At 46.8% G+C, this 23,850-nt stretch overlaps 1 protein-coding gene across 1 annotated transcript in view; it reads left to right on the top strand.

The window, feature by feature from the left end:
- The window catches only part of CRLF3 (cytokine receptor like factor 3), a 39,860-nt gene extending 17,597 nt beyond the window's left edge, over positions 1-22,263 (top strand). The window contains exons 3-8 of the mRNA XM_056126851.1: positions 3,776-3,863; positions 4,541-4,718; positions 8,676-8,898; positions 10,531-10,663; positions 19,128-19,240; positions 20,575-22,263. Of these exons, the coding sequence (XP_055982826.1) occupies positions 3,776-3,863; positions 4,541-4,718; positions 8,676-8,898; positions 10,531-10,663; positions 19,128-19,240; positions 20,575-20,831 (992 nt within the window). The 3' untranslated portion in view covers positions 20,832-22,263. The remainder of the gene's footprint in view (positions 1-3,775; positions 3,864-4,540; positions 4,719-8,675; positions 8,899-10,530; positions 10,664-19,127; positions 19,241-20,574) is intronic.
- Positions 22,264-23,850: the final 1,587 nt, after the last annotated feature.

Here is a 23,850-nt window from a genome sequence, read left to right as displayed (position 1 = left end):
TTGAATGTCAATTATACGCATCTTCATAACATATACTTTTTTTTATTTTTTGGAGGGGTGGTGAGGTTTCGGCCAGATCCAGCAGTACTAGGGGCGTACCCCTGGGTCTGTGCTCAGGGATCATCTCTGTGGTGTTCCAGGGTCATGTGTGGTGCCGGGGATCAAACAGCCACTAGCACTGGGGTTGGCCGCATTCAGGGCAACCATCTTCACCTCTGTATTGTTTCTCTGGCCCAGGAACGGTTAAACCGTGTCCATACCTTGCATTGCTGCCGCTCTTACCTTTCTTCCTTCTTACCGACATACTTTTCTTCCTTCATAGTCTTGTCAGGTACATTAAATTAAAAGGTGATGGTTTCACCCTGCTCACAGAACAGTGGGCAGGACATCCAGGCTGAGGGACCCCAGGGCCTTTGGGGAGGCCAACAGGGCAGTGCTGAGCTCAGTCTGGAAGGTGTAGGAGAGCTTTCTGTGGAAGGAGTTCTGCGGGGCTAGAAGAAACTCATCAAGCAGACAAAGGAAGAAGGTGAGGAACACCATGATGAAAAGCAGAAGTAACATCACGAGTGTAGTAAAAAATGGCATATCAGGAGTCTATTGAAGTATTTTTGGGAGTGGAATTACACAATATTTCCATTTTAAAAACTCATAGTGCCTATCATTTAAAAAAAATTTTTTTTCATTGGGAACTCGTACCCAGCAATGCTCAGGGCTTGCTCCTGGCTCTGTGCTCAGGGATCAATGCCATGGTGCTCGGGAGATCATGTGGGATGCAGAGGATCAAAGAGAATGCCCTCCAGGGGCTGGAGCAATAGCACAGCAGGGAGGGCATTTGCCTTGTACACGGCTGACCCGGGTTGGATTCCCAGCATCCCATATGGTCCCCTGAGCACCACCAGGGGTGATTCCTGAGTGCAGAACCAGGAGTAACCCCTGTGCATCGCCAGGTGTGACCCCAAAAGAAACAAAACAAAACAAAGTGAATGCCCTCCAGCTGTGCTGTTGCTCCGACTCCATACAGTGTCTGTCATTTGAAGATGTTCTACAGACTGAGAGACGGTAGGTGCCAGGAACCGACTGGAATGTTGCAGCAGTGGGGATCGTCAGGGAGAGGCCTCCCTGAGCTCCTGGGCATGTTTTGCACCATATGGTCCCCTGAGCGAGGCCCCATGTAGCCAGCCTCCCTCTCAAAATGAAAAGAAAGGTTGCAGCAGTGGTGTGGAAAGAAAATGGAGAAGTGACTGCTGAGATGAGGTGCAAAGTTGCTGTTTTTGTTTGCTCAGGACTGACTCCTGGTTCTGTGCCCAGGGATCGCTCCTAGCTGGCTTGGAGGACTAGGTGCAGTGCTGGGGATTGAACCCAGGGAGACCATGTGCAAGGCAAACGCTCGCCCACTGTGCTATCTTTCTGGCCCTGGAAAAGCAGCTTTTAAGATTTTCATAGAATTGATGATCAGTAAGTGTTAACTGTTAGTGATCATCTGACTGTAGAAAAAAAGGGAAAACTGGCCGGAAAGATAGTACAGGGGTCATTGGGTATTGCCTTGCAACTGCCTGACCTCAGTTCGGTTCAGTCCCTGATACTGAATATGATTTTCCAAGCACCACCAGGAATGATCCCTGAGCACAGAGCCAGGAGTTAGCCCTGAGAACCGACAGGTGTGCCCTCTACCCTTCCATACCTAAATACGAAGAAAGGAAAGAGCACTCATCTCTCTGAAGGCTTTTATTCCAACTAGAAATAAATCCTGGTTTTGGTCCCAGATTACAGTATGTCCTCTTTACTGGCTACACTTTTGTGTGTTTGGGGCCTCACCCGGTGATACCCTTTTTCCTCGTTCTGCACTCAGGAATTTCCTGGCAGTATTTGGGGGACCATATGGGTGCTGAGGATCGAATGCGGTCGACTGCATGCAAGACAGTATCCCCACTTGCTGTACTATCTATCCCTATTTATTACATGTTGGTCTTTTATTTTTTGGCAGGGGATTATTGTCCAGTGAAGCTCAGGGTTTATTATATTACTCCTGGCTCTGCACTCAGAAATTATGGAGTGCAGGGGACCCAGCCCAAGTTGTTTGCATGCAATGCAAGTGTCCTTCCCACTGTACATCTCTCCGGTCCCCTACACTTTTGTCGTACTGGCAATAGTGTTTATTTGCTGCTTGGCGTTGCTTCTGAAAAAAAAATTTTTTTTTTGTTCTTGTTTGTTTTGGTTTTTGGGCAACATGGGCAATACTTTATGGTTCAGGGAACACTCCTGGCTCAGGGGACTTGATGGAATGCTGGAGATTGAACCTGGGTCAAGTGCTTGCGTGCAAGGCAAGTGCTCACTGCCTTGCACTGTACTATAGTACCCACTGTACTATTGCTCTGGCCCCTGAAAAAAATTCTTTTAAGCAAAACACAGAATGTCTTTCCCTGGAGACTTTGTATTTGGAAACAAACTCAGAAACAGGTCAGCACAGGTCAGGATGATGTTCCCGTCATCCTGAGGACTGAGACAAACTTGACTTTAGAAAACAATCCTTTGCTTTATTTTGAGATAGATACTATTGCATCTGATAATTTTTTGGGTGGGTTTATTTTTTTTTCACTAATATTTTAGAATGTGCATTCTCCTTCCTTCCCCTCTCCAGGGATAAAATGTATTTTATGGAATTTGAAGGTTTTTTTTTTTTTTTTTTGCTTTTTGGGTCACACCTGGTGATGCACAGGGGTTACTCCTGGCTCTGCACTCAGGAATTACTCCTGGCGGTGCTCAGAGGACCATATGGGATGCTGGGAATCGAACCCAGGTCAGTTGTGTGCAAGGCAAATGCCCTACCCGTTGTGCCATCGCTCCAGCCCCGGAATTTGAAGATTTTGAGGCCATATTCAGTGTCTCTGTTTTTCTTTTTCTTTTCTTTTCTTTTTTTTTGGGGGGGGGGAGGGGGGTCACACCTGGCAATGCACAAGGGTTAGTCCTGGCTTTGCACTCAGGAATTACTCCTGGCCGTGCTCAAGGGACCATATGGGATGCTAGGAATCGAACCTTACATGGGCTGCATGTAAGGCAGACGCCCTCCCCGCTGTACTATCGCTCTAGCCACTCTGTTTTTCTTTTGGTGAGAGAAAGTCAAGTAATCTCCAAACCCTTGAGAAGCTCCGGGGCACATTTAGATGGAACAGAGGGGCTGGTACTGTTCTTCAGCACTGTGGAAGGCTGCGGCAGATGGTTGTCTTTTGAAGCCATTACAGAGTAGCATTTCTTCTTTTATTGTTCTACTGGATCATTTCATTTCTTTTCTTTTCATTTTTTTTTCCAGTCAAACCCAAGAATGCTCAGGGCTTACTCTTAGTGCTGCGCTCGGATCATTCCTGGTGGGGCTTGAGGGACTATATAAGGTGCTGGGGACCAGGCATGCACCCTCCCCACTGTACTATTGTTCCGGCCCCTGCTGTGTCATTTCTAATCAGATGTTCTCTATTAATTATATTAGGCATACTATATACTCTTTGCCGGAGTCAGCTCTTTTGGCTTTCCTACAACCCAAGTCCTTAGTTTCTGAACCTCTGCGTAAATTTGGTTGCTAAACCAGATTTCCTTGAATTCAACTTTCATGTCTGGTAAACTGGTGGCACTGTGTGCCCACCCCTTTTCCCTCTCGTTCTTACCCACAGTTTTGGAAATTTGATGGTGGCATCACTGAGACTCATCAGCACACCTTACCATGGCTGTGTTAACTTGTGTGACGTGACCATTTACCACTGTGTTCTTTCACCGCTGTTTATAGGAGAGATCGCCCTCCTTGGTGGCGTCGGAGAACACAATGAAAAACTCTGGAGCTTTACCAAAAAGGCTTCACACATTCAGCTGGATAGGTAAGAAAGTTATGCCTTTGGCCTGAGTTTATTTATTTTGGGTTTGAGGCCATATCTGGCGGTGTTTGGGGGCTACTCGTGATTCAGTTGCTGGTAGTACTTTGGAAACCATGCATTGTTGGAGATTGAACCCAGGCTTACTGCAAGGGGTCATCTCCTTGGCCCCTCCCCCCCCCTTTTTTTTTGTGGGGGTGGAGGTGGGCCTATACCTGATGATACTCAGGGTTTATTCCTGGTTCTGCACTGGGGAATCACTCCTGTAGTGCTCAGGAATCAGGTACCCCATGGGATACTGGGAATCGAAACTGGGTCCCGTGTGCGAGGCAAGTGCCCTACTCGCTCCTTGACCCCTTTGGATGGACTTTATTTAGTTCTTGGTTCTGGGCTACACCTGGTGGTGCTAACAGTTTACTCTTGGCTCGTACTCAGGAGTTATTCTTGGTGTTGCTTGGATCAAACCCAGATCAGCCACATGCAAAGCAAATACCTTGCCCACTGTACTGTATCTTTCCAGCCCTGAGGAAAGAAAATTCTTACACTCTCTTGCAAACCTCCTCTGCATTAGCTTTATTTATTTGTCTTCAGCATCCTTAGAGTGTGTGATTGATCTCAAGTATTCTTTGTGTTTTTTAACTCCCAGTCAAGAGTCACATAAACATATGAGTTTGTTTCCTTAGCTTACCAGAGGTGCCTTTACTGGTTGATGTGCCCTGTTTATCGGCTCAGTTGGATGACTCGATTCTTAACATAGTAAAAGACCACATTTTTAAGCATGGAACCGTAGCATCTCGCCCACCAGTACAGATAGAAGAACTGATAGAGAAACCTGGAGGTATCATAGTCCGATGGTGTAAGGTATGTGACTTAGAACTGTACGTGGGACTTCCACTTGATGGATTTGAGATTTGGGGACCTTTCACTTTTGGGGGTTTGTTTGCCTTTGTGCCACACCTGGCAGTGCTAAGGGCTTACTCCCGGTTCTGCACTCAGGGGTCACTCCTGGCTGGGTTTTTTAGTAGACCATATTGGATGCTGGGGACCAAAAGTGAGTTGGTCTTATACAAGGCAGGCACCTACCCACTGTGCTATATTCTCTCCAGCACCCTTGAAGATCCTTTGTATTTTCTTTTAAAATTATTTAATCAATAAATTAAATGCCAGTAAATAAATCTACTGCACACAGGACAGTGTTCTGCTATTTATTTGCAGCCCCAGACTTGAATATCCTTTTAAAAATCTCCAGAGCAATATTTCCTCTCCAACTTAACTCTTTGTGAACTGAGGCTTGCCCCCATTTGTTTATTATAAAAGTTAAAAGATGTAATGAGGGGCTGGAGTGATAGCACAGCGGGTAGGGTGTTTGCCTTGCACGTGGCCGACCTGGGTTTGATCCCCGGCATCCTATATGGTCCCCCAAGCACCGCCAGGAGTAATTCCTGAGTGCAGAGCCAGGAATAATCCCTGAGCATAGCTGGGTGTGACCCAAAAAGCAAAAAAAAAAAAAAAATGTTGGGTGTGGGCTATTTTTCTGTTCTGTGTGGAACTAATAATAATACTCTGAAATAAAATGACTAAAGCATGGTTTCTTCATATTCTAAATATTGCCAAGAGTTTTGTGTATTAGATCCTATTTGGTATCTGAATTGCCATATTTTAGACAGACACCAGATCCAGATGAGTCACAGTGCCTTGGCTGTGGTTCATGGACACATCAGCTCAGAGTGGTGGCACAGTGCCAGAAACTTACGTGCTTGGATGTTGGACCACACCCACTAGTATTTGGGGCTACCCCTGGCTTGATGCTTAGAGTTGTTCCTAGTGCTACTGGGGACGGGGATTAAACTAGGAGCTCCCACATGCAAGGGATGCAATTTAGCCCTTTGAGCTGCCTTCCATCCTCTGGGAACTCTTTTCTTAAATGTAATGTTAAAAAAATAAAGCCTTTTGCAGCTCAGATAGAGAAGAGACCATCGAGTAAAGGGTGCTGGGAGGACCTGCTCGGGATGGGAGATGCGGAGTAAAAGTAGACTATAGACCTAACACGATGGCCACTCAGTACCTCTGTTGCAAACCACAACACCCCAAAAGAGAGAGAGAGAGAGAGAGCAAAAGGGAATGCCCTGACACAGAGGTGGGGTAAAGTGGAGGGGACAAAGTGGGGGTGGTGGAAGGGATGCTGGGACCATTGGTGGTGCAGAAAGGGCGCTGGTGGAGGGATGGGTACGAGGATCATTGTATGACTGAAATGCAAGTACGAAAGTTTATAAACCTATAACTGTACCTCATGGTGATTCACTAATTAAAAAAAAAAAAGCTTTTGGCCAGAGCCATAGGACAGGGGATCAGGCACTTGCCTTGCACCTGGGCAAGCACCAGTTTAGTTCCTGGCATTGCATTTAGTCCCTGAAACTTACCCAGGGGTCATTCCTGCACACGAAGCTGGGATTATTCCGAGCACCATAGTGTGTGGCTAGAAAACAAAACAAAAATGAAAAACGAAGTCTTGGGGTCTAGACTGATAGCTCAGCAACAGAGCACTTATCCTGCGTGTGTTGAGGTTCTGGGATCAAATCCTGCCTCTGCTAATATCAATAAAATAAAAATAAAATTAAAATAAAAATATGCACACAAACTTTTATTTGTTAAAAAAAGGATTCAGGGCTAGGGAGGTCATAAGATGAACAGGGTGCTTGCCTTGCACAAGGTCGACCCTGGTTTAGTCCCCGGAGTCCTGTCCCGTGTGGTTCCCTGAGCTCAGCCAGGAGTGATCCGCGAGTGTAGAGCCAGGAGTAAGCCAGGAGTTTGGCCCCTGTGCAGTGTTGCTCCGGCCTCGGTGCTCGGGGGCTGCTCTGGGCAGTGCTGGGTAGGCATACAGTGCCAGCACACAGAGCATATGTTCAACCTGTTAAGCTGTGTTCTTGTACCTCATGTGCTGTGTTATGGACGTTAATTCTCCTGATTATATGAATGGCGTGGTTGTGAGGTACTTAACTTTGCATTTTTAATATTTCTCTTTAATATTATTGCATCAAAAACCAGGCCATTTTCCTTTTCTTTTTTAATAACTTTAAGTCATTAGTTTAGTCACAGACATTCAATATTTGAACACCAGTCCCACCACTATTGCATCTTCACACCATTATTTCCAGTTTTTCCAACCACCCTTGAGCCTGTCCCCATAGCAGGGCCTCAATAATTATTTTACATTGCTTGTTATAAATAATTTGGTAAAAGGATGATCCAAAAATGTTTCCATAGAAGAAAGTTAGAGAAGATGCTGTGTCTCACCAGGGAGCCCATAAGCCCTTGTATAGGAGATGACTGAGATGTTGTTACAGGTTAAGCCTTCTATGTTTACATTTTGTTAATTGAGATTGGTTGCCTTCTCTGTTACATCCCATCCAATCTGGTGTGCTACTCCTGGTTTATCAGTGTTGTAGAGTTTGAAATGTCGCATGGTCAAAATTGTGGCCGCATGCTCCTAGGTGTCCAAAATTTCTAACAGGGTGATAGAACTGGAGTCAAATTCTGGGTGGTGGCTTTGGGACATGTGCATGATTGCCGGACTTTCAGAGGTACAGGGAGATGGGAGGAGGTAGCCCACCCTCAACTCAGTGAAAGCTGGAGATTGAAAAACCCACATACCTGAGTTTTTCAACAAATTAATTTCTGGATGAGGCTCATCTGAGCCATGTGGTCTGGCCGGGAGCATGGTAGCAGTTGTGGAGCATGGAGTTTTTTGGCTGCCAGGGCTCTTTGGGTGGGTGCTGGATTGCCCCAGGTCAACTCAGTCTTATGTGGGATCTGGGAGAAATTCTGCTTCTTATAGATCTCTTTTGAGATTAATTTTGAGTCTCTGGATCATGACCGGTGAAGGAGCTTAAATGGTGCCAAAGGTGCCCCATTGATTTTTACATTAAATTCTGCACCCAGAATGTGGCATTTATTTTCACATTTTGAAAGAAAATTCAAATCAATAGTTCCTGACAATTCCTGACAAGAACCAGCTGCTCTTCCTCAACCTTGGTGCCTTGGTCCAGCTGTGATCTCTGAAAATCTATGTAATCTATGTCTTTTTTTTTTTTTTGGCTTTTTTGGGTCACACCCAGCAATGCTCAGGGGTTACTCTTGGCTCTGCACTCAGGAATGCGGTGCTTGGGGGACCATATGGGATGCTGGGGATTGAACCTGGGTCGGCCACATGCAAGGCAAACACCCTACCTGCTGTACCATCGCTCAGGCCCCTCTATGTCATTTTTTAGAGGAAGTAGATGTTTCTTGTAACAAATGGGGAAGTGTTTATAAAGCATGTGGTCTAAAGAAAAGGAAAGTAGGCGGTCTGCTCTGGACTTGCCCACATCCCAAGCTGGTGTGTGTGTATCCTTTCTCTTACCTCGGGAGGCTCTTTGCTCTCTCTGGGGGACCTGCAGAGAACAGAGAAGGAAAGGAAAGTGTGGAGAGCATGTTCCTACGCCCTTTCTGGGAGCAGCCACGTCAGCATGTCCTCTGTGCTGGGCACACAATGGTCCCATTCAGTGTTTTTTCCTTTTTTTAAAAAAAAAAAAGTTTTTGTTTTGGGACCATATTGGCAGTTCTCAAGGCTTACTCCTGGCTCTACAGTCAGGAATTACTCTTAGCGGTGCTCGGGGGACTATATGGAATGATTGCCATCAAACCCGGGTTGCTGGTATAGAAGGCAAACACCTCCCCCATTCTGCTATTACTCTGGCCTCCCTGTTCAATAGTGTGAAGCAGTGATACTGGCAGAAGTTAAGTTTTGATTTCTGTCTCAAGAAGTGTTTCTCTTTTTAGGTGGACGATGACTTTACAGCCCAAGACTACAGGCTCCAGTTCCGCAAATGCACGGCCAGTCACTTTGAGGACGTGTACGTCGGCTCGGAGACGGAGTTCATTGTGCTGCACATAGACCCCAATGTGGACTACCAGTTCCGAGTGTGTGCCCGGGGAGATGGCCGGCAGGAGTGGAGTCCGTGGAGCGTCCCCCAGACGGGCCACTCCACCCTGGTGCCACATGGTATGCAGATGCCCCCCAGCCCAGAAGCCTTACCGTGGCACAGCGTGTCTTGACACTTGCACTTGTGTCCCTGGCTGTGTCCCCACTGCCTTGTTCATCAGGGGAAAGCACCATGGATGGAAGCAACATGGAATGTGCCTTTACTTCTGGGGTTGTTTTTTTTTTTTACTTTTTGGGTCACTCCCGGCGATGCTCAGGGGTTACTCCTTGCTCTGCACTCAGGAATTACTCCTGGCGGTGCTCAGGGGACCATATGGGATGCTGGGATTTGAACCTGGGTTGGCCGTGTGCAACGCAAACGCCCTACCCGCTGTGCTATCACTCCAGACCCCCTGTTTTTGTTTTTTGAACCATACCCGGCGCTTCTTAGGGCTGACTCCTGGCTCTTTGCTCAGGGATCACTCCTGGCAAGCTTGGGAGACCTAGTGGGATGTCAGGGATTGAATGTTGGTCAGCCACTTACAAGGCAAATGCCCTCCCTGCTGTGCTCTTCTGTTTGAGGCACATACCAGCTTTGAGAGCCCTTTTTCCTTGAAAGAGTTATGATTTGGAATTGATTCCTCTGTATTATTCTCCTGAGAGATTTGTGCTTGTTTTAAAATGAGTTTTCGGGCTGGAGTGATAGCATAGCGGGTAGGGCATTTGCCTTGCACCCGGCCGACACGTGTTTGATTTCCAGCATCCCATATGGTCCCCCAAGCACCACCAGGAGTAATTTCTGAGTGCATAAACCAGGAGGAACCCCTGTGCATCTCTGGGTATGACCCAAAAAGCCCCCGCCCCCCAAAAAAATTAGTTCTCAATTAGGTTGTAATAAGCCTAACCAATTATGCTTTTATCTTTTTTTTGGGGGGGGGGTCACACCTAGTAATGCCCAGGGGTTACTCCTGGCTCTGCACAAGGGAATTACTCCTCGTGGTGCTTGGGGAACCATATGAGATGCCAGGGATTGAACTCAGGGCAGCTGTGTTTAAGGCAAATGCCCTACCCACTGTACTATTGCTCTGACCCCTCCAGCCATATGCTTTTATCTTGATACTCAGATACCCAGGTAACACTTGGTCACTCATTCCAAAACTGCAAAGGGCCGGGGAGATAGCTTAAAGGGTTGGAGCCCTTGTTTGCATGCAGGAGCCCCAGCTTCCCCAAGCCAGCATTAACAGGTGTGTCACCGACTGCTGCGCAGAAACAAAATTCTGCAGAAATTGACAGGTCTTGCGTATTTGTGGGATTAACCACAATTCCCTGTCATTGGATACGTCCTTGCCCGTGACCCCTCAGAGTATGTCTCTTTTACTTTTAAGTTTTTGTTCTTTGTCCTTTTTGCAGTGCTCAGGGAGCCTGGGCTCACTCTGGGTGGCACTTGGTGGTTGATACCTGGCCAGTTGGCTCAGTGCTCAGGCAGAGGGGTACAGTATTGGCTGCTGCCTGGACAGCTGGGGGCCATAAGTACAGTTTAGGAGCCTTCAGGGCTACATCCAGCAGGACTTACGGGGGGCACAGGGTACCCTGACATTTGGACTTGGGTCCCTTCACATACAAGGGATGTGTCTGACCACAGGGACCAAGTTGTATTTGACATATCGGTGTTGAAGATTACAACAACTTTGTATGTCTTTGTTTTCCAAAAAGAGTGGACCACTGGCTTTGAGGGGTACAGTCTGAGCAGCCGAAGAAACATAGCCCTCCGGAACGACTCGGAATCGTCAGGGGTTCTCTACTCCAGTGCTCCAACTTATTTCTGCGGGCAGACCTTAACTTTCAGGCAAGTCAATGTTAAAGTGTCTGTTGCACCTCTCCCGTTCCAATGAAGTGCATAGAACATGCTTATGTGAGCTGCGAATTAAAGGTAGTCCAGGGGCCGGAGCAGTAGCAAAGCAAGGGATGGCACTTGCCTTGCACATGACTCACCTGGGTTCGATCCCTGCCCTCCCCTATAGTCTCTCTGAGCCCGCCAATAGTGACCCCTGAGCACAGAGCCAGGACTAACCCCAAGTACCTCTGAGTGTAGGCCCAAAATACAAATGTATACTAAAAATACATTTTGGTTGGAGCAATAGCACAGCGGGTAGGGCATTTGCCTTGCACACGGCTGACCTGACTGACCCAGGTTCAATTCCTCCGCCCCTCTCGGAGAGCCCGGCAAGCTACCGAGAGTATCTTGCCTGCATGACAAAGCCTGGCAAGCTCCCCGTGACGTATTCGATATGCCAAACACAGTAACAAGTGTCACAATGGAGGTGTTACTGGACCCGCTCGAGCAAATAGATGAACAGCGGCAGGACAGTGATGCTAAAAATAGTCCAAGGAGTCAGGAATGTGACTTCATGGCTGAGCACAGGCCCTGGGTTCGATTTCTGACATTGGGAAAAAAAAATCCTGAATTTATTCCATTACCAGTGGGCAGCGTATGATGATTTCCTTATTTTTTTCTTTGTTTCAGTTTTATCCTATGTATTAACAGGCCTGTTATGAAGGTGAATTGAGATATTGTGTACAGAATGTCTTGATTATGCAGTACACATACGGAGTACTCATTAGGTGTAGGTCTTTCTCTTTCCATTTTTGGACCACAGCTGGCTGTGCTCAGGGCTGACTCTTGGTTCTGTGCTCAGGGATGTCTCCTGGCGGAGCTCAGGGGACCATGTGGGGTGTTGGGGCTCAGACTCGGGTAGGCTGCGTGCAAGGTCCCCTGAGTACCACCAGGAGTAACTCCTGAATGCAGAGTCAGGAGTAACCCCTGTGCATTGCTGGGTGTGACCCAAAAAGCAAGGGAAAAAAAAAAAAAGAACTTATTAAGACACTGGGAAGTATAAAAATAATTTAACCTTTTTTTTAAAATTTTTTTTTCTTTGGCAGGGGGCACATATGTGTTGGTTCTCAGGGCTTACTCCTGGCTCTGTGCTCAGGAATCACACCTGTTGGGCTCGGGGGACCACATGGGGTGCCAGATTGAGCTCACGTTGGCTGTGTGTAAGACATGTGCATTACCCATTGTACTGTTGCTCTGTATTAAATTTAATTATTATCCATGTACTATGTATAGCTTGACATTTATGGCCTTAACAAATTGCCAGCTTCCCCCTCCTCTGGAAATATCAACTGGGCCCCAGGCCTCCACTTAGCCAGCTGATTAAAGTGAACCTTAGGCTAATTGTTACTATTGTTGATCATTTTGGGGGGCTTTACCCAGCAAGGCCCAGACTTCCTCCTGGCAGTGCTCACGACCATGTGGTACTGGGTTTTGAACCCTGGATTCCCGCATACATGAATGCTTTTCTTCTCTTTGAGCTGTCGTCCTCGCCCTAAGCTAGGTGTTGTCATAGTCAGACCCTTGGCAGTTTTGTTGTTTTTTTTCCCCCCATTTGATTGTGTAATGAAATGTTTTCTCTCCTTGTTTAAAGGAATTTCAGGCATCAGTACCAAAGTCAGAAGATGTGAACAGCAGGGGACCCTCCCAGGAAGAGGGAGGGGATAAAGGGAGACCCAGCTGTGAGGGCCCCTGCATAGATCAGACCCAGATGTGAGGGCCCACATAGATGGGATCCAGCTGTGAGGGCCCACATAGACTGGACCCAGTTGTGAGCCCCCCAATAGATGGGATCCAGCTGTGAGAATAACCCCCCTAGATGAGGTCCAGCTGTGAGGGTCCCCTGTAGACAGAATCCAGCTTTGAGGGCCCGCCTGTAGGTGGGGTTCACTCTGCACCCAGGGCCTGTGGGAGTGTCAGTGTTGAGCTGCTGAAGCCCCCCAGAGCTGCTCCTGGCTGGCCCTGGTGCCTTGGTCTGCCCAGGCCTCTCTTCCCAACCCCCTCCCTCCATTTCCTGTCTAAACCAACTGCTTTCCCTGCTCCCCACACTTCCTGACCTCATTGTTGTTGTTTTTTTTAAACCCTTTTCTTGTCTTTTCCTTCTCTAGTACTTCCTTTCTTTGGGAGTGCTTCCTTTTCGGGTGCCTTTTTTGGACCCGGTAGTTTAGGAGGTTATTGTCTTTCTTTTCAGATATGAAACAAAAGTCAGAGAGACAAAGTGACTTGGCAGCCAGCCTTGGGGGTCCCCTTCCTTTGTTGCCCTGCTTAGAGGACAGTGTCCAGGCGCTGGGAACTTCCTTACCCCTCTGATTGCTTCTCAGGTGGGCTGATAATCACAACAGCAGAGGAGTCCACACGGTCAGTGGAGATAGAGTGATTATTCAGGCACTGGAAGCTGGGGATGTAGCTCAGTGCTTAGCGTGTGTGGGGTCCTAGGTTCGATTTCTGACACCACATGGTCCCCCGAGCACCCTCAAGCTAGTATCTCCCAGCACTGCTGTGCCCAATCAGCCCTAGGTTCTGGGCCCGCCAGGAGTGACCTGTGGACCCCCCTAAGCTCTGCTTGGGTCCACCCAGAATAAAAGAGAAATTATATTTGAATTAGTTGTGCAAACTGTAAATTTAATTGCTGGGAAATCGCAGCTGAAGAATGCTGTTCTTTCAGAGGGCCACCGCCTCTGGTGCTGTTTCCAGGGATCTGCGGGTCACTCACTTGCTCTCCCCACAGTGGCTGTCCATCGGGGCCTTCCAGTCATCAGCCTGAACTTCTGTGATCTCTTTGATTAGCTCATAGAATCTTAGAAAAGTTGGTCACACTAGAAAGCCTGGTTTATTTATTTATTTCTGCTTTTTTGGGTTACTCCTTGCTCTGTACTCAGGAATTTCTCCTGGCGGTGCCTGGGGGACCATATGGGATGCTGGGAATCGAACCTGGGTCTGCTATGTGTAAGGCAAACGCCTTTTCCGCTGAGCTATTGCTCCAGCCCCAAGTCTGGTTTCTTTACAGTGCAGGGACACCCCCGCCCCCATGCCCACCCCAGAGGAGAGGTGCAGAGGGCAGAGGGCTGGACGTCCTAGGCAGGAGGACAGCCTTGTTTTCAGGACACAGTCTGACTTGAGCTGCCCCTGTGATCGTTATGGCCCAGGGTGCTTCCTGGACTGAGGGTTGACAGACTCACTCCACTTACTCTCAAGAAAGGGTCATCTGTTAGTGTTAGACTCCAAGCCCCAGCCCTTTAATGACATGTTTGTTCCCTCTGGGTGCACCCCTCCTGAGTCACCTTGTTATCATAAATCTAGGGAGGGGCTCCCTGAGTCATCTCATTAGCACAAGCTGTCAGGAGGGGCCCGGAGGCCCTGAGAATTGCCAGGATGCCCTGGTTACCTGGGGAACATCAGAGTTTCGAGGTTCATTTCCGGGATCAAAGCCAGCCCAAGATTCTTCGTTGTATAATACTGTAATATCTGCTACTTGGAATGAGTAATATTAGCATGTCTTTTTAAGAAAAACGAAGTATTGAAGGACTGGAGAGAGAGCACAGTGGGTAGAGCACTGTCCTTGCACTCAGCTGACCCAGGTTCCATCCCCGCCATCCCATATGGTCCCCTCAACACTGCTGGGAATAATTCATTCTTTCTTCCTTTTTTTTTTAAACATTTCTACTAACTGTATTTGTATTTTTCAGAGATTTAATTTCATAAGAAACACCAATTTTTTCCCCCCTCAGATAAGATGAAAAAATTTTTTTAAATAATTTTTATTAGTGAAACACCATGAGGTACAGTTGTAGACTTACAAATTTTTGTGTTTGGGTTTCGATTATACAATGATCAAATACCCATCCCTCCACCAGGGCCCATTTTCCACCGCCGAAAATGTTTCTTTAAAAACAAAATCTACTCTCTTAGAATAAGACCAGTCTTTTCAGTGAGCACTTGGTCTATTTGGGGAAATCACTATAGCAGAAGCATCAGACAAGCTAAGACTGATCCAATTTTAGGAATAATCTAAACTTCCATGTCTAGTTCAGAAAGGCTCCAAATGGCCATTGCAATTTAAAACTGGAAGGTGGGGCTGGAGCGATAGCACAGCGGGTAGGGCGTTTGCCTTGCATGCAGCCAACCCAGGTTCTATTCCTAGCATCCCATATGGTCCCTGGAGCACCGCCAGGAGTAATTCCTGAGTATGCGAGCCAGGAGTAACCCCTGTGCATCACCAGATGTGACCCAAAAAGAAGCAAAAAAAAAAAACTGGAAGGTGCTCCCCAACACAGCCTCCAAGGCACGTCGCTTAGACCCTGAAGCCTGGTCTTGCTCTCTGCTGCATCACTTACAGGACCCATCCAGCTGCTGCTCCAGTTCCCTCATCACTGTTGAGGGTGTAGATCTCCGCTCTTTGTGCTTCAGCTCCTGTTGGGCTATTTTCTTTCTTTCTTTTTATTTTTATTAAGTTGTTCACAAAAATTTATTGCATTTAATATTCGAACACCAATCACAACCATTACACCTTCCCACCACCCAATATATTGGCTTTTCCCCACCACCACCCAAACCTATCCCAAAAGCAGGCCCTAAATAATTTATTTTGTATTGCTTATTATGACTAATCCACTAAAAATGATCAAAGTTTGCTTAAAAGAAAGTGTGTGAAGATTGTTCTATCTCGGTCTGGAGCCATTAAGCCTTTATGCAAGAGACTACTAACATGCTGTTACAAGTTGAGTCTTGTGTGCTTATATATATATATTTTTTTTTTCCCTTTGGGTCATACCCAGTGATGCACGGGAGTTACTCCTGGCTCATGCACTCAGGAATTACTCCTGGTGGTGCTTGGGATGCTGGGAAGTGAACCTAGGTAGGCCGCGTGCATGGCAAATGCCCTACCCACTGTGCTATTGCTCCAGCCCCTATTTTTTTTTTAAATCGAGATCAGTTGCCTTCTACTTTACACTCATCCAGTGTAGTGTACCACTCCTGATATATCAGTGGTATAGAGTGAACGCAGTCGGACACTCCAGAAGTTCTAAAATTTTAAATAGTTTGAAGTTAAATTTTTAACTGGATGGTGACTTAGGGGTACAGAGGCATCTCTACGGCATGTTACTCTCTTTTTCTTCCAAGATTTATTTGTGAGTCTCTGGATCCTGGCTGTTAATGGGCTTATTTGGTGCCCGAGGCAGTTGGTGGGCATGACTACCAGGCTCCAGGAAGAACAGGGAAGTTGGGGGCAGGTTGCCCATTCCCGACTCCATGTGAGTCTGGATATTTCAGTCACAAAACCCACATACCTGAGTTTCTCAGCAGACTCTCTCATGGATGAGGCTCATCTGAGCCGGTGGAGATAGGCCGCGAACATGGTGGCTAGAGAGCTCTGGGGTTTTTGGCTGCTGGGGCTCTGTTAGGGTGGGTGAGTCCCTCCACCTGACCCCGCTACGAGCTGCCCCAGATCTGAGGTTCAGTCTGGGTGGGGTCCAGAGTCATCTCTGCAGCTTGTTGCTCTCTTCCGAGATTTATTTGTGAGTCTCTGGATCATGGCCGTTAAATCTTTTGGGCTGTTTTCTGCTTGGCCTTCTCTACTTGGCCAACAGGTTCTTAAACTTTGGATTTTTCCTTACGTGCAGGTGTATCCATGACTTGGCTTCGGGATATTTTTAGCTCTGAACTGGACGGTTACAGTAAGGGGCCAATCTTTCCAAGCAAAGCACAATGAAAGCAAGCCCAACAGACCAGAGCTGTGGCCAGTCTCTGGCTTTCCATCCCCTGGCTTGGCCAGGCAGAGCCTCTGTGAAAAGGGACCTGGGTTCTAAGCTCTAGGACCTGGGACCAAGTGGCCATCCTCACCTGCCTGGGTGTCCTTAGGCAAAACCCATTTTGAATCTAAGCCTCAGATTTTCTCTGCTGCAAAACGGGGCAGTAGTCCCTTCCCTGTTCTCCCAAGAGGTGTTGGCGGGGCCCCCGATTAAAAGACCCACAAGAATGTCAGTGACTGTGTCATGCCTGGCTCCACGTGGTACTGTTAGGACAAGCGACTGTCCAGTACGAGGATCACTGCGGACTGGCCAAGGCCGCTGCCCCTCGGCCACAGCTCTCCCACCTGTGCCCCGTATGACAGTCAGGTCCCAGGTCTGCCAGCAGTGCCCTGCACCCAGACTGGCTGGGCCCACCCCCCCAGGGAATAATTCTTGAATGCAGAGCCAGGCGTAACCCCTGAGCATTGCCAGATGTGGCCCCAAAAGTAAAATAATAATTTCAGGAGACCTGTTTTGTTTGGGTTGGCTATATTATCCTGTTTTTGTTTTGTTTTATTTTGGGTCACACCTGGCAATGCTCAGGTATTACTCCTGGCTCTGCACTCAGGAGTCACTCCTGGCAGTGCTCGGGGTACCCTATGGGATGCCAGGGATCGAACCCAGGTCAGCCGTGTGCAAGGCCAGTGCCTTACACTGTGCTGTCTCTCTGGCCCCTCTCCTGGTTCTTTGACAGCCTGTAGTCTTGTGCTGGGATCTACACATTTGAAAAAGCAGTCTCCCCTCCACTCTTGGAGCCTGACTCCATAAGCAGAATGCCTTTACAGAGGAGCCCAGCCGTAGGTCCCCGGCACCTCTGGAACCTTTGTAGGGCAGCTGTGACTACCCAAAGGCTAGTGCACTGTCAGAAAAGTTTTCTGGTTCAGGAGGGTGCGCTGTCTGGCTCCCTCTAGTGTCTTCTCATGATACTGCATGTTCTCTACAGAGCCCACTGGCCCTTTTTATTTATTTATTTTTTAATAACTGGGGCTGGAGCAATAGCACAGCGGTAGGGCGTTTGCCTTGTGCGCAGCCAGCCCTGCCGAACCGGGTTCAATTCCTCTGCCCCTCTTAGAGAGCCCGGCAAGCTACCGCGAGTATCTCGCCCGTACGGCAAAGTCTGGCAAGCTACTCGTGATGTATTCGATATGCCAAACACAGTAACAAGTCTCACAATGTTACTGGGCCCGCTCGAGCAAATCAATGAACAACGGGAGGACAGTGACAGTGATTTTTTAATATTTTTTAAAATTTCTGGTTTTGGGGCCACACCCGGCAGTTCTCAGGGCTTCTGGCTTTGTGCTCAGGGATCACTCCTGGTGGGCTCGGGAAACCGAGTATGGGGTACTGGGGATCAAACCTGTGTTGGTGTGTGCAAAGCAAGTGCCAACCTGCTGTACTCACTCCCTCAGTGGCCCATTGTAATCAGTGGGTACCAGGCATCCAAAATACGCTGCTCCCTCCCCTTGGTAGCCAGATGCTGTCCCTTGAGCTGTCCAGCAGTGATGCGAACAGTGGGAGAACCAGAAGCCCCATCCACTCTTTCTTCCCTCCAGAGAGGCCTGTCGTGCAGGGAAATTGGAGCTTGGTAATAGGGAGTATGTCATGGTATGTAAGTTGGGACTAAAACACAGAACTAGGGTCCGGAGAGAAAGTACAGTAGAAAAGGTGATTTCCTTGTGAGCATCCAACTAGGATTTGGTCCTTAGTACCCCATGGGGTCCCAAGCTCCACCAGGAGTGATCCTTGAGCTCAGCTAGGTGTGAAACCCCCAAAAGAATGTCTAAAACCCCCACATAACTAATATCAGTCACCTAACTTACCTTTGAAAACAATCTTGTTTTGGGGTCTAGAGCGATAGTACAGAGAATAAGATACCTGCTTTGCAGGCAGCTGAATTGGGTTCAGTCCCTGGCATCTCAGGAGCCCTGCCAGAAGTGATTCCCAAGTGGAGCCAGGAGTAACCCCTGAGCATTGCCACGTGTCTAACCTCCCCACCCCCTGCTGCCCACCACACACACACACACATACACACACACACACACAATCTATTTTTCTTTTGTTCCTTAGTTTCTCGTATATAAAATAGGTTTGATAATAATATCATCTGCTTTTTGAGTTCTATGAGTTGAATGGGATTAATTTTCCCATGATGTTGTGGATTGAACCCAGGGCCTTGCACAGGCAGAGTTCTGCTAAGCTGTGTCCCGAGCTTTAACTCAGATGATTTATACATGGGGAAATAATGACTTAATTTTTAGAATAGTGCCACTAGATAATAAATGCTTGATCACTTTTTTTAAAAAAAAATATATATTTGTTTCTGGGCACACCAGGCGGTGCTCAGGGCTTATCCTGGCTTTGGGCTCAAGCATCACTCCTGGTAGTTACTCCTGGCAGTGCTCAGGGAACCATATGAGATGCTGGGAATCAAACCCGGGTCTGCTGCGTGCAAGGCAAACGCCCTACCCGCTCTGCTATCTCTCCAGCCCCCGATGCTTGATCACTTTGAGCTTCCACGGTTTAAAAAAGGCAGTTTTGATGTGATAATTCTTTTTAAGCTTCATAATTGTTGGGTGTCATGTTCATAATGACAGAAAGAATGAAATTTTCTTTCTTCTTTCTTTCTTAAGAGTGGAAACTGTGGGACAGCCAGACAGAAGAGACAGTATCGGAGTGTGTGCAGAAAAGAGGAACGGCCATGAGTCCCTGCAGCGGGATCAGGCGGTGTGCATTAGCACCAATGGTGAGAAATAGCTGTCCGTCTCTGAAGCACCTTGATTCCATAGCAGGGTTCGGATCTGTCCCAGTAGCAACATTGCGTCAGGCAGTGGAGTTGAGACCTTTTTTCTTGTGGGGGTGGGGTGGGGTGTGGGCACACATGGCGGTGCTCAGAGCTTTTTCCTGGCTCTGTGCTTAGGAGATCACTCCTGGTGGGGCTTGGGGACTATCTGGGATGCCCAAGATTGAAACCAAGTTGGCAAGCACCCCACCTGCAGTTCTATTGCTCCAGCCCCTATAGTCTGTTTTTTTTTAATTGATTTTTAATAGTGAGACATCATGAGGTACAGTTGCAGACCTACACATTTTTGTGCTTGAGTTTCAATTATACAATGATCAAATACCCATCCCTCCACCAGTGCCCATTTCCCACCACCACGGATCCCAGTATCCTTCCCACCCCCCATTCCCCCCAACCCACTCTGCCTCTGTGGCAGGTCATACCCCCCTGCCCTCTCTCTCTTATTGGGTATTGTGGTTTGCAAAAGAGGCAATGAGTGACAATCATGTTTAGTCCCTATAGTCTTTTTAAAAAAGAGAATCCTGGGGGCCAGGGATATGGCTCTGTGGCACAGTGTCTGTTTTGTTTTTGTGAGACTTGGATTAGATCCCTGCACACCATAGTTCCCTGAGCACCAGTGGAAGCAGCTCCCAGAGGTACAGTTAAGTGTACCTCTGTTTTCCAAAATAGAAAATTAAAGTTTTTATTTTTTTCACTTGAGAATTTTTTTTTCTTTTTGGGTCACACCAGCAATGCTCAGGGGTTTGCTCAGGGGTTGTTCCTGACCCTGCACTTGGGAATCAGTCTTGGTGAGGCTCAGGACCATATGGGATGCCGAATTGAATACGGGTCAGCTGCATGCAAGGCAAATGCCCTCTCCACTGTATTATCGCTCCGGCCCTTTTACTTGAGATTGGGATCATTAATTAGTTTTATTTAAAATATTGGGGCAGGAATGTGGCTAAGTGGCAAAAAAAATTTGAAAGGGAGCTGGAAAGTTAGTACAATGCGCAGGATGCATGCCTTGTATGCAGCCAACCACAGTTCAATCCCTGGCACCACATATGCTCCCCCAAGCCTGACTGTGAGTGATCCCTGAGCATGGAGCCAAGACATACGCTGTCTGCATAGCCAGAGTGGGCCTCCCCCACACCCCACCCCGCCATTCAAAAAACATGAAAACATACTGGCTTTGATCAGTTGCCACTTCAAAGTGTTTCTTTATATTGCATTAGGAAATGGCTGTTACCTAAATAATGTTTCCGTTCTTAGATATTTTCTTTCCCTTAACCTTTCAGGTGCAGTTTTTGTAAATGGAAAAGAAATGACTAATCAGTTGCCTGCAGTTACTTCTGGATCCACTGTCACATTTGACATTGAAGCTGTGACTCTAGGGTCCATCAATAATAGTGAAGGTGGAAACTTTAAACTTCGAGTAACTATTAGCTCAAATAACAGGGAAGTAGTTTTTGATTGGTTACTTGATCAAACTTGCGGTTCACTTTACTTTGGATGCTCGTTTTTCTATCCTGGATGGAAGGTGTTGGTGTTCTAGATTTTTGGATTTTTGAGTGGATGTCTTTGACTTAAAGAGTTTCACTGTAGCTGCCCTTGGCCCAATTTTATGATAATTGATTTTAAAATGATTAGATTCATCTCTCAGTTAAGCCATGGGAATGGAAAGTGTTTACTGGATATATTTTGGTTATCTTTTTGGGTCACACTCAGCAGTGCTCAGGGGTTCTTCCTGGCTCTGCACTCAGGAGTTACTCCTGGCAGTGTTCAGGGGACCATATGGGATACCTGGGATTGAGCCCGGGTGCAAGGCAAATGCCTTACCCTCTGTACTGCCACTCTGGCCATATTTTGGTATCTTTTCAGTAAGAGACTTGAATATTGTGGACAGAACCATCATACCATCATATTCATTTGTTTGTGTAGTGGTCATTGCAATTTAATAATAAAAATTAATTTGACAGAGTGTGAAGAGATGCAGAGAAGCCTATACCCTTCCCGTGCACTTCTTTTTTGCACTTCTTTTTAAAATTGGGTCTTAGAATAGAAAAATTTGATGTAGCATTTAAAAAAAAAATCTCTATTTTTAAGGAGCCAAGGCCATGTAATGCAACAGGAGTAGACTAGCAAGAAAGAAGACAGAGTATTGAGTGTGCTTGTCCAGGTATTTGTAAGCAGTGTTGGATTTTATCACATGTTCAGTAATTCTGAAGTCTCAAACACATGATTTTTACATTGTTTTGGTTTAGTTTGGTAGCCACACCTAGTGGTGCTCAGGGATTACCCCTAGTGGGGCTCAGGGGACCATGTGGGGTGCCAGGGGTCAAACCTGGGTCAACTGCATTAAGGCAAGTGCCTTACCCACTGTATTACCTCTCTAGCTCCAGAAGTTGTTTAAAATTGACCGAATATCGAAGTGGGCAATGTGTTCTTTTGTTTTCACATTGATTTAGGATAGGCTAGTGGGGCTCCACGAGATACAGCTACTTGGCAAAGGCTGCTGCACAGTGTTGGTGGTTCCCACACACAGAGCCGGCCTTGGTGGCGCATAGGTCACTCTTCATGGGCAGGGCTGAGTCCAGTTTAATGTCAGTTTTTTTCAGTGGTCTTTAGTGGACCAAACAAATAAAGGGTGATTACTTGACCTATTTCTTTAAAGTTTAAATTTGTTTAAAATATTTATTCAAAGGACACAGCTTATAAAAGGTGATCGTAACTGCTATACCCGCCATCAGATTTTTTTTTAATGTGAATTATTTTTTTCATTTTTACCGAGAAAAGTAGAAAAGCAAGTTTGATATTTTTGTAAGATAATTTATTTAGGGACTCAGAGTCCCTGTTAGACAATCATGACCTTTCCCCTTGCCTTATATATGTATATATAAATATATGTTGTCTTTCACTTGTTTAGGTGATGTTAAGATATGCTAGAATGTAGATGCCTTGTCCAACTGTCTGAAATGAAATAAAAGTGTAAGAGTTCTACATGTGTAATTTTTTATTTTATGAGGCTGAATGAAACCAGGGCTTGGGTCACTCCCGGCAGTTCTAGGGATCATATGGTGCTGGGAATTGAACTTAGACCTGTGTTCAGACCTTGAGGCATCTCCCTGGCCCATGAACCAAAACAGATGGACAGGAGAGTGCTTGGGCTCAGTGATGGGGGCTGTTGGGACCAGAACTGCTGAAGCCCCCAGGGCCACACCTGCAGGGGTATTTGGTCTGCAGTGCCAGGACCAAACAGTATCTCATGCATTCATTCACAGGCCAGGCAGTGCTTCAACCTCTGAGCTTTCTCCCTGGTCCTTACTATAATTTATATTTAAAGTAATTATCGATAAGCCGAGGGCTTAAGTTTATTCGTTTACTTTTTTGGGTGTTATTTTCCCAATAGACAAAAATTTTGTTTCTATTATTTCATTGTTTATTTTACCCTTTCCCTTGGGCTGGAGCGATAGCATAGCAGGTAGCGCATTTGCCTTGCTGTGCTGACCCAGGTTTGATTCCTGCACCCCTCTCAGAGACCAGCAAGCTACTAAGTATCTTGCAAGACAAAGCCTGGAAGCTACCTGTGATGTACTGGATATGCCAAAAAACAGTAACAAGTCTCACAATTTGTTGTGAGATGTTACTGGTGCCAGCTGGGCAAATCGTGAACATGGGGAGGACAGTGCAGTGCAGTGTGCTACCCCTTTCCCTTGCCTTCATTATGCTCGTTGCTGAGATTAGGGAAGTTGCCTACGGTTCCCACACTGGCTGTTGGCACATGTAGGCGTTGGCCACTGCAAAGTAAGAGCACTGCCCACTGTACTCTCTCTAGCCCAACCTTAGAAATTTTAGAATTCTATTTTGGTTGTTTAGTCTTCTTTTGGTACTATACCTGGTGATGCTCAGGGCGTACTCCTGGCTCACTGCTGAGGGATTAGTCCAGAGTGGTGCCAGGAATCAAATCCGGGTTGGTTGCATGTACAAAGTACTCTTCCCACTGTAATCTCTCTAGCACCCTAGTGTTTCTGAGTCTCTTTGTATGGCTTTAGTAGTTCTATATATTAATATATAGGTCAATGTTAAAATTTTTCCTTAAGGGTCAGGGAAGTAGCTTGGTACTTACTTTCCATGTATGAGGACCCCAAATTTACATCTTTCGTTTGGCCCTAAAGATGCCTGAAATTGTTGGAGGCTTTTTTTGTTGTTTCATTTGGGAGCTATCTCTAGCAGTGCTCAGGACTCCTAGTGCTACTCGTGGTGATGGATCAAACCAGGGTCAACTACACGCATAAGCCTTAATTCTATATATGCCCAGCCCAACAGATTTTTTTTTTTTTGGGCCACACCAGGCTGTGCTCAGGGATCATCACTCCTGGTGGGCTCAAGAGGACCATATGAGGTATTGGAGATCAAACCAGAGAGCAGACCAGGTGCAAGACAAATCTTCTACTCACTGTACTATCACTTCACCCCTCAGTAGACCTATTTTTACTGACTGCTTTGCAACCTGGTCCAGTGATCTTTGGCTGGCACTGAGCGGTGGTTAGCTAAATTTGTCTTACTAGGCTGCC

This window comes from Sorex fumeus, unplaced genomic scaffold, assembly GCF_029834395.1.
Source record: "Sorex fumeus unplaced genomic scaffold, SorFum_2.1 ptg000063l, whole genome shotgun sequence".
NCBI lineage: Eukaryota > Metazoa > Chordata > Mammalia > Eulipotyphla > Soricidae > Sorex > Sorex fumeus.
Note: the sequence above shows the minus strand (reverse complement) of the source record. Positions and strands in the feature narration are given on the sequence as shown.